Raw genomic sequence first — 18,956 nt, forward strand, 5'->3', positions numbered from 1 at the left:
ATTTAGCCTCTTCCAAGCATATACGTTTTTATTGAGGACTGAACATTTTTAAAACACAATGAAAGCTACCATATGCAATGAGTACAAGGTGAAGCAAAAGTAAGTTTACAGTTGTGAGTATGTGAAACACAGAGTTTATTCTTTTATTATTATTCATTTATTATTATTTATTTGTATTACAACTGTAAACCTACTTTTGCCTCAACCTGTATATTCCTACAAAAATAGTAAAGAAATAAAACAGGTATGTCAATAATTTTTTCTATATCAATACATATCTTATACTTGCTGGTTTCATATTTATGTTATTATATTTACATTGCTAGATTACTTTTGATGCTCAGTTAAGAATGCACTTATTTTAGATTCATTTGGAAGCATGGAGCCATTTTGAAGCAGCCACAGCATTCAGATGTAGCCCCATTCTGAATTCTGCTTACAATCCATAGTGGAAAATAAAGGCTTCAGAAATGATACCCATCTGTGTTGTTAGGTGTTACTAAGAACTTTCTGGTACTTTTGACTTAAGACTTAGGTTTTTCACAACCCTAGTCAAAGAGCAATAACCAAATAAGCAAAGAACAAAAAAACAAACAAATTCTTTGTCAATGCTGTGGACACCCTTTTGGACCTGCTCCCAGATACTCTGTACAGTTATGGCTCTTAATCATGACAACCCATCTTTCCTCTGAAGCTATTTAAGGAATGATCTTACTCTGGCAGGTTACCCTTTATCCCTTCCTCATTTTCCTTGTTAGCATAGTTAGCCATTTTTTTTTCAAGCTTTTTAAAATTCTTACTGGAAAATTCATTCTCTGACACAAAGTTCTATAGTTTTGACAAATGCATAAAAAGTTGTGTAACAACCACCACAGCCAGTCATGTCACCATTATCCCAAAACTGTACACATGCTGCTCCTCTGTAGGCAATCCTTTCCTCATCCCCAACATATATTTGTTTTTATATAATTCTAATTTTTTCTTTATTATTTTTGTCCTTGAAAATTCTACCTGTTGTTTATTAGTTCTTTCATAGTCTGATTTTTAGATTTTGAAAGCCAAGTGTGGGAGGACTTCAACATATATGTGTTTGAAAAATAATTGTAATATAGATAACAATACTAATGCATGGACACCATGCTTTTTTATATGCATTGATTCATTTAGTTTTCATAACAACCTTGTGAAAAAGGTACTGTTGTCTAATTTTACCAGCAAGGACCTGGAGTCCCAGAGTCTTCAGATAATCTTCCACAACACATTAGGCAAAACTCAGATATATAACCAGGATTTCTGGCTTAATGTTTTACATTCATCATTTCTTATGATCCCCAAAGAAGGGCCTTCACTGAAGAGCAACTTTCCATAAAGTATTAGTTATACTAGATGAGTAAGTTTTAGAGATCTGCTGTATACCATTGTGCCTATAGTTAATAATAATATTTTGTACATTTAAAATTTTGTTACAAATAGATATCATGTTAAATGTTCTTACTAGAAAAAAAAATTGATAACCATTACAAAAAAAAAAACTTTGCCAATAAGATCCATCAATGTGTTGTATCTTAGTCCAGATGTTACCAATTCTAACTGACACCATTGTGATTAGCTAGTTATTCGTAACAGAAAGAAGCAAAGGAAAGACCAGACATGTAGGCATGTCATTTAGGCAGCTTTACCAGGAAGCTGCAACTTTGCACTCCCCAGGGAACCACCTGCCTATTTCCTGCAAAACACTGAGGGAAAGGACCCAACAAAGGAGAGAGAGATGCATGCCCAGTAAAGTTGGGATGCCATAGGAATGATACTTGCTTGTCAGTCACACCTGGGAACAGGAATCATTGGCCAGAATGGGCATGGCTACTGCAAGCACGAACACATTGGGGAATACTTAGTCTCCTAAACAAAGATCTGTTCTTGGTTCTCTTGTGCTCATGGCTTCCTTGCATTCACCCATGTTTCCTCCATAGTCAGGTGGATCTGTGGACTCCACAGTCAATGGACTAATGGAATGCAATGGGGAAACAATTAAGCTAGCCTGATGCTGGATTGGACCCGACTCCAACATGGAAAGGAAATTCTGGACACTGGCTCTAATTTTAGCTCTACCGAAGACCCACTACATTTCTTCTGTGGTGGGACATAGGGAAATGGGGACTGGGAAACTCAGGTTTTAATGTGACATAAATGAAAATCACTCATTCTGCTATGAGAGTCTCAGAAAATCCTTTTTTTTTGGAATATCACTAGCAACCAGGGGAGAAGAGGACCTCTCCCCTCTGTTAAAATAACCACTGTGAGATTCTTTCAGAAAGGTTTCCTACCCAGATCTGTCTGATTATCTCCTAAATGGTTTCCATAAGCAAAAAATGGAGAAATTATCTCTTTTCTGAACAATCTATAGCATTTGCCTATCTCCCAAATGTCATAGAAAGACACAAAGGCTGATTCACTTGGTTCGTACAGATCCACTCTTTTTCTTATTCAAGATAAAACCAGCCTTAATTAATGTTGATAATTTTTTTTTTTAGGCTCTGGTCTAAATCCTGCCACTACCTGTATCTTACATAGTTCTGAATGGAAATCTACTTTCACTAGATATTTGTTTCTGCCTTTTAAATTAGTTAAGTTGTATAAATTACAGTTGTTTTCTATTTTTATTAGTTGTGTAAATATTCCTTATGTTCACATTATGTTGCCAATTATCAAAATTCTCTTGTCTTCGTGTAACAACAACTCTTCCTCCATAGCCCGAATCTTGGGTGGCTCCTCCATCCTACCTCAAGATTTGCAATTTTACTTTTTTTCTCACATCTCTCTTATTTTTAGTTGCAACAGAGCTGAATGACTCTTGCAATATTCTGAACAGAACACAATTTAAAATATTAAATGTCAGCTTCCTCACCAGATATACAAAACAAAACTGAAATTTAAACTGGATAGAAGTAGTCTAGAAGATACTCTGTATCTTATTTAATTTTTTACCATCAAATCCCATTCTAGGAGTTGTTTTCTAATATGCCATCCCAAATTGTTCAGCACATATCGAAAAAGTACAATCCATTAACGATGCTGGCTGATATTGTGTAATCACAGACAAGGCCATCATTAGTATAAAGCCATCTCCCTCTTTAAGCAGTCAGGTTAGATGATTCTGCTGTTTCCTCCAAGCTAACAAGGTGCAATGCCGGACAAGTAGAGCACTTGTTGGATCTTGGACCTCACTGATCCTCTCTGCATGAGATCTTTATACAGTGTGCATGCTGCACAGCATTCAGTTCAGTCCTAATTACAGAGTTCATTCTCTTACCTGTGTAGTGAATTCAATGGCTACTGAACTTGTTTCCACTGAAGTATCAGAACAAGCATTCGGATCATTTTACAAACTAAACTGCACTTACTTTTGTTTTAGCCCAAATAGTTCCATTTATAGTGTTATATAAAAATGTTTAACACTCAGTAAGTGAAACCACAGTTTATCCCATAATGAGCAAATTGAAAGTGAAGGGAATAATCTCAGAACTGCAAATGAGACGACTTCAGCCAGAGTTGTTCTCAGTCCCTGGAGCAGTGAGTGAGCCCACATTTTACACTCAGGAGGGGTGGAATAGTGTTTGCATAGGTGATAATATAAACTGAAGATATACATTTTGACCTTGAAATAACATTATTCATTTTGAAGCAGAAATGCTGCATTGCCCATTGGGGCAAGAAAGCAGATAAATACAGATAATATCTGCCATGACTGCTCACAATTATTGTTAGGGGTAGGGCTTTTATAATTTAGAAAAGATGCAGAATGATTTTTCTTTGAAATCAAGACCCATGAAAAGTTAAATACTCTTTAATAAAGAGTGTATACTCATGCATTTTCATAAAGATTTATAGCAGGGGTCCTCAAACTTTTTAAACAGGGGGCCAGTTCACTGTCCCTCAGGCCGTTGGAGGGCCGGACTATAGTTTAAAAAAAAAAAACTATGAACAAATTCCTATGCACACTGCACATATCTTATTTTGAAGTAAAAAAACAAAACGGGAACAAATACAATATTTGTATTTGCATGTGGCCCATGGGCCGTAGTTTGAGGACCCCTGATTTATAGTATTACAGATGTCTCCCATTGTCCTCCCTCTTATCCCCCTTCACCCAGTCCCTATCCAACCACCCCACTCAGGTCCTCACCACCCTATTGTCTGTGCCCATGGGCTATGCATATAGTATTCTGTTCACTCAATTCTACAAATAAATGGGATCATGTGATATTTATCTTTCTCTGATATTGTAATTTTTTATTTAATCAAGAGAACATACAATTAATGTAAATTTATTATATAAAATATTATAATGAGCCTTTGTGTACTTACCATTTTCCTCAAGGAATAAAATATTAGCAATAATTACAGGTTCCTCTCTATCTTTTCCTGAGCATATTATCACCCCACTACCCCCACCTGCACTAACTATTCTGAATTTTATATTCAACATTCTTTTACTATCCTTTATCATTTTATTATATATGTATGCATCTCTAAGTGATATCATTAAATTTGTATGTATTTGACATTTTAGAGAGAGAGAAAGGGAGAGGGATAGAGATAGAAACATCAATTGGCTGTCTCCCACATGCCCCCCACTAAGGATAGAGCCTGCAACTCAGCCATGTGCCTTGACCAGGGATCAAACCCTTGACTTCTTTGTTCTTTGGTCAAGGCTCAATCACTGAGCCACTCTGCTGGGCTGTATTTGACTTTTGTAAGAACCTTTATCACAATGTATTTTTATGGAATATACTTTTATATTCAACAATATGTTTATGATATTTAACCATGTTAACAACTGGTCATCATGACATTTTATAAGCCCTGTTTCCTCTGTAATGCCTTTTACAGCCTCCATAGTAGAGATGGTCCCAGAATCAGCTTGGCATATGAAAGAGCATTGCAAAGTGGAGAGAGTCCTGGACAAGGATTTGGGAAATTTAGTCTTTTTGCAAATGCTTTTAAGTTTGATCTAGATTCTGCCAAGTCTTTTAAACTTGTTCTGTGTTCTTCTAATGCATTAGACTGTTTCTAAGTACCTCAGAATACATATTTAATAGTTCTCTTTCACTTTATCAAGAAAGAACAGTGAGAATATATTGTTAAGTAGGAACAGTAAAAATACTGTTTCCAGATAACCAGAGTTCAGATTAAATGCTATTACATAACACATATTTAAAAGTTGCAATTATAGTTCACATGAGTAGTGACAGCTGCCTCTAATTGTCTCTAGTGTCCCTCTGTAGAATGGTATATTTAGGTATATTCGGGTTACCATGTTCTTAAACTTATTAAGATTCATTATAAATAGTTGCTTCATAGGAAGGAATCAGTGGTTTAAAAAATATTATTAATGTATACATAGCAAGCCATGTCTCAGATATTGTGGCTAGCTTAGCAATGTTGTTTGCTATGTTGATGAGGAAATGCTGACAAAAGCCAAACAAAGGATACACACACAGTGTTTTAGTATGGAAAATTAGATCATGATGTTTAAAGAGAATTTAGGTGACAGTCAATGGTCACCTAAACCTATACATAACATTTATATTCTGTAAAACCACAGCTTAAGAAATACTAACTGTGAAACACTACAAGTATAATAAGAAAATATTTTATATCTAGAAACTATAGTAATAAATTTTCCTTTGAATTTGAGAATCATATTTTTAAAAAGTATGGTGTGTGTTTATTCCATTGCTTTCTATGTATTTATTTCAGCGGTTCTCAACCTATGGGTCGCGACCCCTTTGGGGGTCGAATGACCTTTTCACAGGGGTCGCCTAAGACCATCAGAAAACACATATATAATTACATACTGTTTTTGTTATTAATCACTGTGCTTTAATTATGTTCAATTTGTAACAATGAAATTGGGGGTCACCATAACATATTAAAGGGTCACAGCATTAGGAAGGTTGAGAACCACTGATTTATTCCAAGGTAAAATATGTAAAGACATTTGAATGGGTAATATAGAATGGCACCATAGTTAGAATCCAAAATTTTATTTCACATATAATTACTTTCATTTCTGCATAACTGTGTGATTTTGGGTCAAATTATTTATCTTCTCTAAGTTTAATTTTCTCATCTACCAAATAGAGATAGTAATAATAGCTACCAGATAGAATGAATATGAAGATAAACTGTGACAATTTATATAAATGACCTAGCACAATTATAACAAATAGTAAGAATATATAATTAAATTTCCCCTTTGTGATTGTCTGAGGTTGGCCAGAATATCCCTGTGAGAAGGGATTTGATGAGTGCATTCTCAAATCATGTGTTCATGACATATGTGTAGAAAATGAACTGGCTTTGACTCGACATGTTTCTGCCTACCTGGATTTGTGGCAAAGATTATTATTGTTTTTTTGTTGTGAAACTTTTCCATTGCCTTTGAAACTCTGTAAGTAATAGAATAGTGGATGGTGAAAGGTAAGGTTGGACAAGTTAACTTCGTGCTCTTCTCCTTCTCTGTCTGGCCATACTACACTTTTCTCAGCATCCCCCTTTCCCTTCCTCCATACGTCACATGTACCCTCAGCCCTTCAAGAGAAAAGCATGCTCATAAATTGATTCAAACTAAGGTATAAGTGACTTACTATATTGTCCTTTCATGTTTTAATGCATTTGGAAGGAGGATGCCAATAGAGGAATTACGTAATATTGTCAGGGTCTTGGCAGAACCTCTATTTTGCCCAAGGATGTAGTGCTGCTTCTGGTGTTGGATTCAGAGTATTATGTGTCCAAGGAGAATGAATCTGTTTCCTTGGCAAAGTTGGATTGGTCTGAATTCCATTAACATTGGAATAGTCTTACTTTGGTAGAAATATCTCCATTGGACCATAATTCTTTTGACCATAGCACCTGAATATAGTAAGGAAATATCAATTGGTAAGACTGTGCTGTCAGGAATTTTAAATGTATATCTACAAATGTCATTAACAGATAGACCAGCCTTAACCAAGATTAAAGCTAAATAATTAGGTAGTGTATACAGTTAGGTGACTCAGTGTAAGATTAAGGAATCAGACTTCAAGGGAAGGTGAGGTCTGGCCAGTGCTTAAGGAAGATGCACATATACGTATGAATGGAGCTAGACTTTGCTCAGAGCCGGAAGTTCAGAAAGGGAAGGTCAGAAGCAAGACTCTCCAGAGGTCATTAAAAATTAAACAGATAAATGGTCCATACCTGTCATTTAAACAAAATAATGTGAGAAAACTTGGGTTTAGGTCATATGCTCTTTTCTTCTGAAGGGTTTTCCCAAGGCTCATCTCTCTGATAAAACGGAACTATCATCTTTATCATTTTATTTCTCTTAGGGCCCTTGGTCCTGGCTTTCCTCTGGGGAAGTATTTTTCCCCTAATGACCTTAAAGAGATGGTCTTTGAGGACACATTTCAGGAACTTTGAGTCTGGGAGGTATTTGGTGCTAAGAAATAAGTTTTATGACACTTCAGTTTACACAATAATGGCTTCCTTAAAGTGGAGGAGAAAGAAAAAAGCTGAAATATATCCTTTACTTAACTATATCCTCCTACTGATTGAAGCCTGATATATAGAAATTTTTTTGAAATTGTTTTGTTAAATACAAAGAATTAATGCCAAATATTCTTAAAATAGTTAAATCCTCAGGATATGTTCTTTTATATTAAAATATGTGACAATTATCACTTGAATTATCTCTTTAATAATAATATCAAATATGAAGGATAAATCCATTAGCGTATGTTAAAAATGTAAAAATGCAGCCTTTGCCAGTTTGGCTCAGTGGATAGAGCGTTGGCCTGTGGGGCAGGGTCCCGGGTTCCATTCTGGCAAAGTGCACATACTTTGGTTGCAGGCTCCTCCCCTGCCTGGGCCCTGGTCTGGGCTCATTGATGTGTTTCTCTCACATCAAAGTTCTCTCTGTCTTTCCTTTACTCTTCCACTCTCCCTAAAAATCAATTGAAAAATATCCTCGGTTGAGAATTAAGAAACAAACAAAAAAAAAGTAAAAATCCTGGAAACATAATTTTATACAACCACACATCTACTAATTAGAGAAAAGTGTTAAGGGTGTAATACATCCATGTTTTAGTAGAGCATTTAATAATTTTATGCATTAATTGTATAATAAATTAATTTTAAATTTATATTTTTTAGCTCTCAAGTACTCGAAAGCTAAAATAAAACATAAATGCTTACTATCATAAGAGAAAGCATCTGGGTAAAATGCTGCAAAGAGGTAGGGGGATTCTACTTTTGTTAATGCATTGGTTATGTTCTAAAATGAGTAGAAAAAGGTGTAGAAAATTTGGTTTATTGAAAAAGAATTTAACATTTAAATGTTATGCATATCAGTGTCATAGCAGTAAACAAACATTTTAAATTAGATATTCCCCTGAAAATAGCTATGAATTATTAATTGGAATAAGAAGCCAAATATTTTGCTGAAATAAAAAAATAAAGAAATTTTTCAATGTCTTTCTTTGTTTGACTGCTGGAAATATTAATATGAAGTTAGAATCATGAATTTTGAAATGAAGGAATAGAATGGCAAACTATTTTGAAAACAGATATGGCAATTGCATAATATTACTGAAAAAATGCTTTTTAGATTTCTTATCTCCCTCCCCCAACTAATGCTGTGAATAAATAGGATGTAAAATAATAAGAATCATTATTGTGGTAAAATGTCAAATTTACATGTTTTTAAAAATAATGTAATTCACAGAAAGATATTGAATTTGAGAGAGGCTTAAGAAACAAATCAGTTTGAAGAATTGGAGAATTGATCTGCTTCAGGATTAAGTGTGCATGTAGAATTTAGGTGAATGTTAAAACAGTGGGCATAGGCAAAATTTGGTAATTCCCTGATAAGGTGAGTCATGACATTCTAGCAGCAAAGTGCATAGGAAGAAATTAAACATCATATCAAGTTATCATATTCTAATATAATATTTGCATATTACTCTCTATTCTGATATATTGGAGTTTGAGAAGAGCAGGGATAATTGTAGTATTTCTAAGAGCACATAATATAGAACACTAGATGCCCCGTGCACAAATTCGTGCACCAGTAAAATCCCTTGGCCTGGCCTGCTAGATCAGGCCAAAACTGGCTCTCTGACATCCCCCAAGGGATCCTAGATTGTGAAAGGGCTCAGGCCAGGCTGAGGGACCCCACTGGTGCACAATTGGGGCCAGGGAGAGATGCAGGAGATTGGCCAGCCAGGGAGGGACCAGACCGCAGGAAGGCTCCAGGGCATGTCCAGCCCATCTCACTCAGTCCTGAAAGGATGGACCCCAGCAACAAGCTAATCTACCGGGCGGAGTGTCTGCCCCTTGGTGGTCAGTGCATGCCATGGTGAGCGGTTGAGCAGCCTTAGCATATCATTAGCATATTATGCTTTGATTGGTTGAATAGCCAACCAGTCTACCAGACACTTAGCCTATTAGACTTTTATTATATAGGTGGAGGAGAATATCTTTTGATGTTGGTCATCTTTGTTGAGGTTGTTCTGTTGAAGTCGTTCGCACATTAATCATAGTTATTTCAAATTCCTAGTCTGATAATTGCAAAAGTTCTGCCATATAAATCAGATTTGGGTGTCCTCTCTGTCTCTTCAAACTGTGTTGTTGTTGGTGTTGTTGTTTTTCTTTTAACATACCTGATAATTTAATATTTATAGGCAGACATCATAAGCTGGATAAAAGTAACTGAAATAAATAGGCCTTAGTATGATACTTTATTTTTATATGGCTAGGAGTCAGGCCATGTTTACTGCTTTTTCTGGCTATAGGTGTCAGGCTAAAATTCTTCTTATATCCTTATTGTTATCGCCTTTTTAATCAATGGATTTTATTAGAAACTTCTTCAAGATCATGGTATCTCCCCTGCCAGGTAAGTATTTTATTAGAAACTTCTTAAATAGACATGAGCTGTGCAGTTCTCTCTGTTGTTATTTCCCCTGTTGTTATTGGTGTGGGTAAGATTGTTCCCATGATGTGGGGAAGATACAGCTTTCAAAAGTGCTATGAATAGGTCTCAGTCTCTCAGTGAGCCCGTTCCTCACCTCTGGGCTGTGACCTTTCCTTGTCTTCTTGGCCTCCTCACCCCTTAGATTCAGCACGAAGGCTTCAAGGGTCTAGAACTGGGTATTTCCTTTCTCCCGGATTAATTGGGCTCTGGTAAAATTATTTCCCTAGATGTCAGGCCTTTTTAAGAACAGAATGCTCTACAGTATTTCAAATGGCTATTCTCTTCCCTACTGGAAGCACAAAGTCTATTTTTCTCCTATCTGCACTGTGTGAACCTGCTAGGACTCCTGGAGGTGAAACTTATGAGTGTATGGGAAAATCCTCTTACACTGAATACCAACCACCTGGAGTTGTTAATGCTCAAGCGTGTCCACACCAGCCCACCAGCATTTTATCAATGAGAGTTCCTTTTCCTACCCTGGTACCGGTTCCAGCAGGGCTTTCTGTTCCTCAGTTTCTGCTCTGGTAATTCTCTGTATCTGCCTGACTCTCTCTCTAATTTGGGAAGGGGGACAATTTGCCCTGTAACCTCAATTCTCTGACAGATAAAAAGAATTCTTTCTTCAGCTTTTTATGTCTTTGAGGGAAGGAGTAGTGACTTCTGAGCTTCTTAAATGCTGGACCAAAACCCAGGAGTCTTGTGTCTTTTAAAAAACTGATTTCCTTATTTTAATTAGGTTCCTCAGGTATCTCACCTGGAATGAATGTTATATTTTTTTAGAGTTGCTAGAGGTCTTCACAGAATTGCTGTAAAAAAATGTCAGTTGAGCTGGCAATCAATTCTGTAGTGTGCAGAAAATAAAAAATTATAAATTACCTTGCACACAAAAGTATTCCAGATGATACAGTGTCACATAATCTGTGTTAAAGGACATTAAAATGTATCAAATTATTGGGAATGTGCAGCTGTTGGATTTCTGATTATAACTTGCAATATATAAACCATTAAGCTTTTCATCAAAATAATTGGTAGCAATTCTCTTCACATTAAGTCTATTTAAATAAACCTAAACTTCCCTGACATTTTTCTTTTTCAAATAGCTCTTCAGAAAGATAGCACGTTCTCTTTATATTCCTTCTACTTAGTCTATTTTTAAAACTCTCACTAATTACACTGTCTTATAAAAATGTTAACTATGATGTATGTTTATGAGATTAGAGGAAATTAATGACTACAATTATTCTTTGTTTAATAATGAAAAGTAACTTGAGAAGTGCACAACCCTGTTTCTTTATTTCTGAGAATTAGTTTTTGTTAGATAATGTTAAAGACCTGAATTCTCAGGTTTTTCTTAATGTTTAGAGTTGTGATGATCTTTGACAAGCTGATAATTAATGTGGATTAATCTTTTTAGCAGATCAGATTACAAAAACGAATCAAAATGTTGTTACAATACTTGTATTATTCTAAAATCCAAATGTTCTGTAAAGGAATTTAGTGACAGAACACAATTTATTTAATGTCTTAGACTTGTTAAAATTCAAGATGAATTATCTCCCTCTTTTTAACTTGATCAGCACTACTCAGTTTTCCCTCAGTAAATGAATTGTTACCAACCAAGATTGATCCTTACATTAAGTGAGGATTGTCAATGGATCATGCTTAATGAATTTTGTAAATGATAGCAGTCAATAAAAATGTTGATGGCATTTTTAAAAGTAAAACACAGATCTTTATGTAGGAGAGAAGCTGTATTTATAATAATGTGGGGGGTGGAAACTATTTTCTGAATGAGAAAAACTGTTCTGAGTTCTGCAGCTATACAGTCTATTTGCAATATCTGGTTTTTAAATGATATCTTCAAAATAGACCGAAAAACAAGACCGAGGATAGCAAGATAGACTGTTTCATTTGGTGTCTGTCTATGGTTCTGATGTTTCTTTTCTCATGATATAAAATCATCAGTATTGTTAATAAACATTTACAAGTGTTTACTGTGTTCAAAATGCCATGATTTATCCCATTAAATAATTAAATCTTATTATCACTATATAGGAAGTAAATAAGCAAATGTGTAATTCTTAATGAACTCATAATAATTTCTTTTAAAAAATAGTTGATAGCTTTTTCGCCAAAACTGGTTTGGCTCGGTGGATAGAGCATTGGCCTGTGGACTGAAAGGTCCCAGGTTCGATTCCGGTCAAGGGCATATACCTTGGTTGCAGGCACATCCCCAGTAGGAGATGTACAGGAGGCAGCTGGTCGATGTTTCTCTCTCATCGATGTTTCTAACTCTCTATCCTTCTCCCTTCCTCTCTGTAAAAAAAATCAATAAAATATATTTTTAAAAAAATAAATAAAAAATAGTTTATAGCTTTTGAAGAAAAAGTTTATAGCTTATTCATATTTAAGCTCAAGTTATTGATATTTTAGACCAGTCAAAACACATCCTATGGACACTTATTATAGCAAAGTAACTGGAAATCATATAAAGAAATACATGAACATGCATTGTTTATACATTCAAGTGAGAGAAAAGAGGAAAGATCAAAATACAAATACTTTACTGCACAAAAAAGCAGCAACAACGGTCCTTTTAAGGCAAAATTTGATGCTTTGCTTTAGTATATTTTGAGTATATATTGTGTGCAGGATACTATGCTAGATCCTCAAAATGATGTGAAAGATAATGTGAAAACTCATTTGTTTCAATTTCTCGCCCAAAGACAGCTTTCAGCTGAATAGAAGAGAAAAATGTGTATGGGATAATAAGGAAGTCGGCAATGAGCTCAAAATGCAGGAAACTGTATATTGAGGGAAATGAAGACATTAAAATAAGACAATTGGCAAACCTTGAGTCACATAGTCATTAGTAGAGCTTTCTCCCAAAGGTTAGAAAGGTACCTCTAAAACTGCTAAATCTTTATCTTCATATTGGAAGCCTCTCTAAGAGATTGCTCAGTATTGCTAATAAGAATGCTAAATATGCAATAGCCTTAGAAAAAGGATTCATTCTGTGCCTCATGACTAGTTTCAGCATAAACAACAGGGATGTATATTCTAAGCATTCTAAGCAACACACTAACTTAATGTTTTGTAACCCAAGGGATGTGGTGGCTTTAGAAGAGGAAGAAAAGTGCAACTTTGAACGAAAACACACTTCAACAATGCAAAAAAGGTCATCTGTATTAAACAAATATAATTTACAATGGGAAAATGTAGTTAATATTTTCAGAAGTAGAATATTGAAAATAACTTCTCTTACATTTTATATAATGTACTAGAGGCCCGGTGCACAAATTCGTACACCAGTGTGGTCCCTCGGCCTGGCCTGTGCCTTCTCACAATCTGGGACCCCTTGGGATGTTGGAGGCCTGGTGCATGGATTCGGCCTGATCCCCACAGGCCAGGCCGAGGAACCCCACCAGTTCATGAATCCGTGCACCAGGCCTCTAGTATGCATATAAGATCTTTGGTTAATCTCTTCCCACCCTCCCCCCTTCCCTATGAGATTCATCAGTCTGTTCCATGTTTCCATGCCTATGCATTGAGCATCTACCCCCTGGTGGTCAGTGCACATCATAGCTACCAGTTAAATGGTCACTTAGACTTTTATATAGATTTTGCATAATATAAATGTCATACAATAGTGTTTTTTTCTTGGTAAATGAAATATAGTAGAATTATGGCTACCCTGTAGAGCTATTCAGATGTGATGGGTTATGGGTGCCCACCTCTTATTTTCATATGTCTGTTTCTTGTTTAAATATGGTGGCGGTGGAATAATATATGTATTTGATAGAACCTTAGAATATTCTTAGGTTGTACATTGCCTCAAAGGAGAAGAGCTTTAACATGTTAGATCTCAGTTAAATAAAAAGTTGTCAGGGCCTCAGTTTCCAAATCTATAGCATGAGAGTGTAGATGAGATGACTGCTAAGTCATACCTAAGATGACATTATTAGTTCATTGGAGAGTTGGAAATAAAATGCTAAATGTCCATACTTACTGATTGCTGTTCTTTCCTCTAGACCAGAGGTGGGGAACCTTTTTTCTACCAAGGGCCATTTGGATATTTATAACATCATTCATGGGCCATCCAAAATTATCAAATTAAAATTAGCCTGCTAAACTTGGTCAAACATTTAGTTAACCCACCCCTAATGCCTTGGCAGGGCCAGACCAAATTACTTCGCAGACCATATGACCCTCGGGCCAGACGTTCCCAACCCTGCTGTATCCCATGCCTTTTATTCATTTATTAAGATAAATATCTCTATGTAGTATTGGTAGGGATGTGAGCAGAAGATATTATTGAACTGCTTTACAAAATAAAAGCAAGGTCTGGATTCCAAATTGATTCCATAGCCATCCCCACTATTTACACTCCCCCCCCGCCCAGCAAGTGGCACATTTGTTAAGATTGATGAACAACATTCTTACCAAAAAAATATTGTTTACATTAGGTTTCACTATTGGTGTTGTACATTCTATGGGTTTTAACAAATGAATACTGGCATGCATCCACAATTATAGTATTAGAGTATTTTCACTTCCCTAAAATTTTTCTGTAATCCATCTAGTCATTCCTCCCTCTCTTCTCACTTATGGCAATCACCGATCTTTTTACTGTCTCCTTCACTTTTGCTTTTTTCCCCCCCATAGTTTCTTATAGTTGGAATAATATAATATTTAGCCTTTCTGGAATAGATTCTTTCACTTAGTAATATGCATTTAAGTTTAATGTCTTTATTAGGGCTTGATAGCTCATTTCTTTTTAATGCTGAATAATATTCCATTGCCTGCCTTCACCACAGTTTATTCCTTCACTTACTGAAGGACATCTTCGGTGCTTCCAGGTTATGGCATTTATGAATAAGGCCTCTATTAGCATCTGTGTGCAGGTTTTAGTGCATTCATAAGTTTTCAGTTCATGTGGGTAAACACCGGCGGAGGGGAAACTGTTATATTGTATGGTAGGAGTATGTTTAGCTGTGAAAGAAACTGCCAAACTCTCTCCCAAAGTGTCGTACCATTTCGAATTATCATGAGCAGTTAGGAAGCATTTTCTAATTTGTATTTATAGCAGTTTCCAAAACTGCAATCCATCAATTACCTGTGCAGCTATGTTTAATGTACGATCACTCCCCTCACCCTCCAGTCCCCATCCTGACTTTCATCTCAGCTCTGCCTCTCTCCTCTTTAATCAGCTTCAGAAGCGCAGGACCGGTGCACATCATACATGCCTTACTGTCCAGATCGATACCACACTAATAGATTCTAAAAAAATCTTTGTCAAATGAACAAGAACATGGATGAGACTATAAATATTTTGGTGTGAACTATATAACAACTTTGTAATACAGAGGCTATTGGATTCAATGCCATATACCATTAAAGATAAAATGAATTTCTTTCTACAATAATCAAGTGATTTCAAATAAAACTTGAGACATAAATTACCATTAAAATTAGTTATCATTTGTGAAAAAAGAAACGTTATTTTCCAGGCTAAGTGCTTTGAATGCATTACTTCATTTAATATTTAAAACAAACTGTCACATAAGAATCATTGTTATCCCTATTGTACAGATGAGAAAACAGGTTTGGGGAGGTTGAAACACTTATCAATAGCTGGTAAGTATCAGAATTATGTTTGTCTAGTGAATCGAAAATTCTTGACCCATAAACACTAGGTCACAAAGGTTTTAGTCTGCATTCACTGCAGTTCTGGATTTCTCACTCTGAGGTATGCTCAAAAATGTCTTTTGAAAGACAGTTTACACTATAGAGGATTTAACTCATATAGTCTTGCAAAAATTGGTTTATATTTTTAAGCCAAAATTTCTTATTTTGCATAGCTCTTACATTATAGCAAGTGAACCTGTGCATTTTACATCTGCCAGTTTATTCTATAAATAATTAAATGCAGCAAGGGAGCAGGGGGAAATATGATAACCCATATCGACTGCCTTTCTTTGATGATTAAAACCAGTCTCTCTGTTTCTCTGCTTTTGCTGGCATTGCCACTAAGAAACAGCAGGATTTTAGTGCTTCCCTTGTGGCCTAGGAGTCTTTTTTTAAATTCATACTCAGCGCACCTGGGTTAGTATTTTGTTGTTGTTCTTAATTAAAAATAAATGAAACCAAGAAAAGAGCCAATCTATAGGCAAGAATCCAACCTGTTGCTTGTCCCTCTCCATGCAGCTCAAGGGTACAGATGTTCATCACAACACATTTTTTCTTGCTGCACTTGATTTATGTTAGATGTTAGATGGTGTCCTTGTTCATACTGCTTGGTTTGTTTCGGTCTTACTTTGTGTAACTGTTCTCATGTTATTTGCACCTGCATTTCCCAAGTAAGGGGAGGATTGTGTGCACATTCTCTGAATTTGAAGATCAGCTTCAAAGCATTCGAAATGTAAGCTTAACCTACTTTAATCTAAAGGGAGAAAGATTGGCAAAGAGTGTTGTAGAATAGAAAATAGGCTTGGTAGTGCTCAGAAGCCATCCTGAGCACTGTTTAATGTTTTAAAATATTTATGTTTAATGTTTTAAATGATATACATGGCAAAGAAAAGTATAAAATGATCAGTGTTTTGATGAATTATTGGTGTGTGCCATGAACACAACTGTGGCTGTTTTGGTTAATATAAAATAGCCCAATGAAAGAGAGAAACAAATAAATAATATTTACTAAGTAATATATTTTAATAGAGATATACACACAGGATGCCATAGATGTTGAATAAAGGTAAAGAGCCCAACTCAATTTGATTAAATTGGCTAAGGAAGAGTTTCAACAAGAGAGCAAACTGAATAAGTATGAAAAGTATAATTGGGTATAGCTTGAAGTCCCACAGAGAATAGGTATGGAAAGTTTCAAATTATTTGCAGGGAATGCAAATGGAAGGATGAAAAAGCATATTATTTTTTCAAGAAAAAAATTTATTATACTTTTTTTAACACTTAGCATGTGTATATTATTGGGCTTGGATTAACAGAATTACTTGAGATGTGTTTTAAGGAGTTAAAAAACAACAAGTGAAGAGGAGGTAAAACATGAAAGAAATAACTGAAATTAGTTAGCAGTATCTCGCATAAAGTGTAAACAAATAAGGATTATAAGGATTCAGAGATTAGAGGACATTGTTCCCATTGCAGGCATTGGGACATGAACCATGAAATGAATGTCTTTTCTTATGAACATTAGTTGAACATTTTGTGACTGAGGAAAAATACCCTAAAATGGCATAGGTATTTGGTGGTAAAAAAAAAAAAAAGTTCTAGCTTTCTACTTGCCAGCTCTCAAATGACAGTGGGGAATCCTGGGTGTTCACATTGGTTAGCCTATGCAGTGGTCGGCAAACTCATTAGTCAACAGAGCCAAATATCAACAGTACAACGATTGAAATTTCTTTTGGGAGCCAAATTTTTTAAACTTAAACTATATAGGTAGGTACATTGTTATTAACTTAATTAGGGTGCTCCCAAGGCTTAGGAAGACACACTCCAGGTGCCAAAGAGCCGCATATGACTCGCAAGCCGCAGTTTGCCGACCACGGGCCTATAATACCTGCTACTTTTCTTCCTCAAATAATGGAGTAATTCAGGCTGTTTGACTTCTGAGATGTTTCAGTGGCTCTTTCACTTGTACATACTCAGGGATCTGAATTAGATATCAGATTCTAGGACTGGTGATACTTAGTCTCAGGGAAATCTTTTTTTCTTTTTCTTTTTTAAAGATTTCTTATTGATTTATTTTTAGAGAGAGATGAGGGGAGAGGTAGAGAGAGAGAGAAACATCAACATCACATCAATGTTGTTGAGAGCAAAGCATTGATTTGCTGCCTCCTGCATGCCCTCCGAGCGGGATTGGGCCTGCAACTTAACCCAGGCCTGTGCCCTGACCGGGAATCGCACTGGCAACCTTTTCATGTATGAGAAGATGCCCAACTAACCAAGCCACACCAGCCAATGTGAGAAATCTTTAACATACTTGATTACAATGAGGCAAGAATTTGGAAACCACAATTTGAATGATACTATTGGTGTTAGGACTTCAGAGATTTAGTTGTATCAGTCACACTGATAATATGCACCTGTAGTGATTACAGTAGTTATTGAATGATTCTAATATGTTGGCTGACAGAGTAGAGTCTCAATATTGTTGTGTTAAATTAAATTAAATAACATTATTTAAATGTAAATTAAATACAATTATATTTTCAACATGAATTGTGCCCTCGTCGAGAGGATTAAGGATGTCTTGGTTTCTCCCTTCCTCCACTCATCTTTGTGACACTAGTGCCTCCACTGGTGGACACCAGCCAATATGGAAACCCAGAAAGTGCAGCCTGCAGTCAGTCAGGTCTTCTCCAACCCCAGGCAAAGCAGGGGAAAGTGTAGGGAGAGCAATGGATCTGAGGCCAAAAAGGTACAGGATAGACTCAAGCAAGAATTATAGACGCCGTCACCACCTCTTGGAGATACAATTCTTAATGGACTGCCTTGCATGGTTAGCATTGTCTCTTGGACCCTGTTTCTTGGTATTGACTGCTGTTGAGGTTGGTGGGACAGTGTATTACTTTCTATTGCTGCATAACAAATGGCCACAAATTTAGCAAGTTCAAACAACATTCATTTGTCAGATAGTTGTTCTGCAGGGCAGAAGTCAGGCTGACTTATCAGGCTACTCTGCTCATGCTGAGATCAATGTGTCCGCTGAGTTAAATTCTCCTCTGGAGGCTGGGGGGGAAATCCACTTCCAAACTCATTTCTGTCATTGGCAGAATTCAGCTCATTGATTAACTTTGGTTGGTTGCAGGTCTGAATCCCTTGTTGCCTTGCTGGCTGCAGCTGAGGGTACAGGCCACCTGAATTTCTTGCTGTTTGGCTCCTTCTATCTTTAAACCAGCAAGAGGGCTCAATTTTTTCCTTAAAT

At 36.0% G+C, this 18,956-nt stretch overlaps 1 protein-coding gene across 1 annotated transcript in view; it reads left to right on the forward strand.

The window, feature by feature from the left end:
- EYS (eyes shut homolog) overlaps nucleotides 1-18,956 on the forward strand; it is a 1,239,289-nt gene that overhangs the window by 579,165 nt on the left and 641,168 nt on the right. Inside the window, 2 exon segments of the mRNA XM_070419099.1 lie at nucleotides 6,275-6,363; nucleotides 6,366-6,398. Coding sequence (XP_070275200.1) covers nucleotides 6,275-6,363; nucleotides 6,366-6,398 — 122 coding nt within the window.

The sequence above is a fragment of the Myotis yumanensis genome, unplaced genomic scaffold (genome assembly GCF_028538775.1).
Source record: "Myotis yumanensis isolate MYYU_CA2020_CCGP unplaced genomic scaffold, mMyoYum1.0.hap1 SCAF_6, whole genome shotgun sequence".
NCBI lineage: Eukaryota > Metazoa > Chordata > Mammalia > Chiroptera > Vespertilionidae > Myotis > Myotis yumanensis.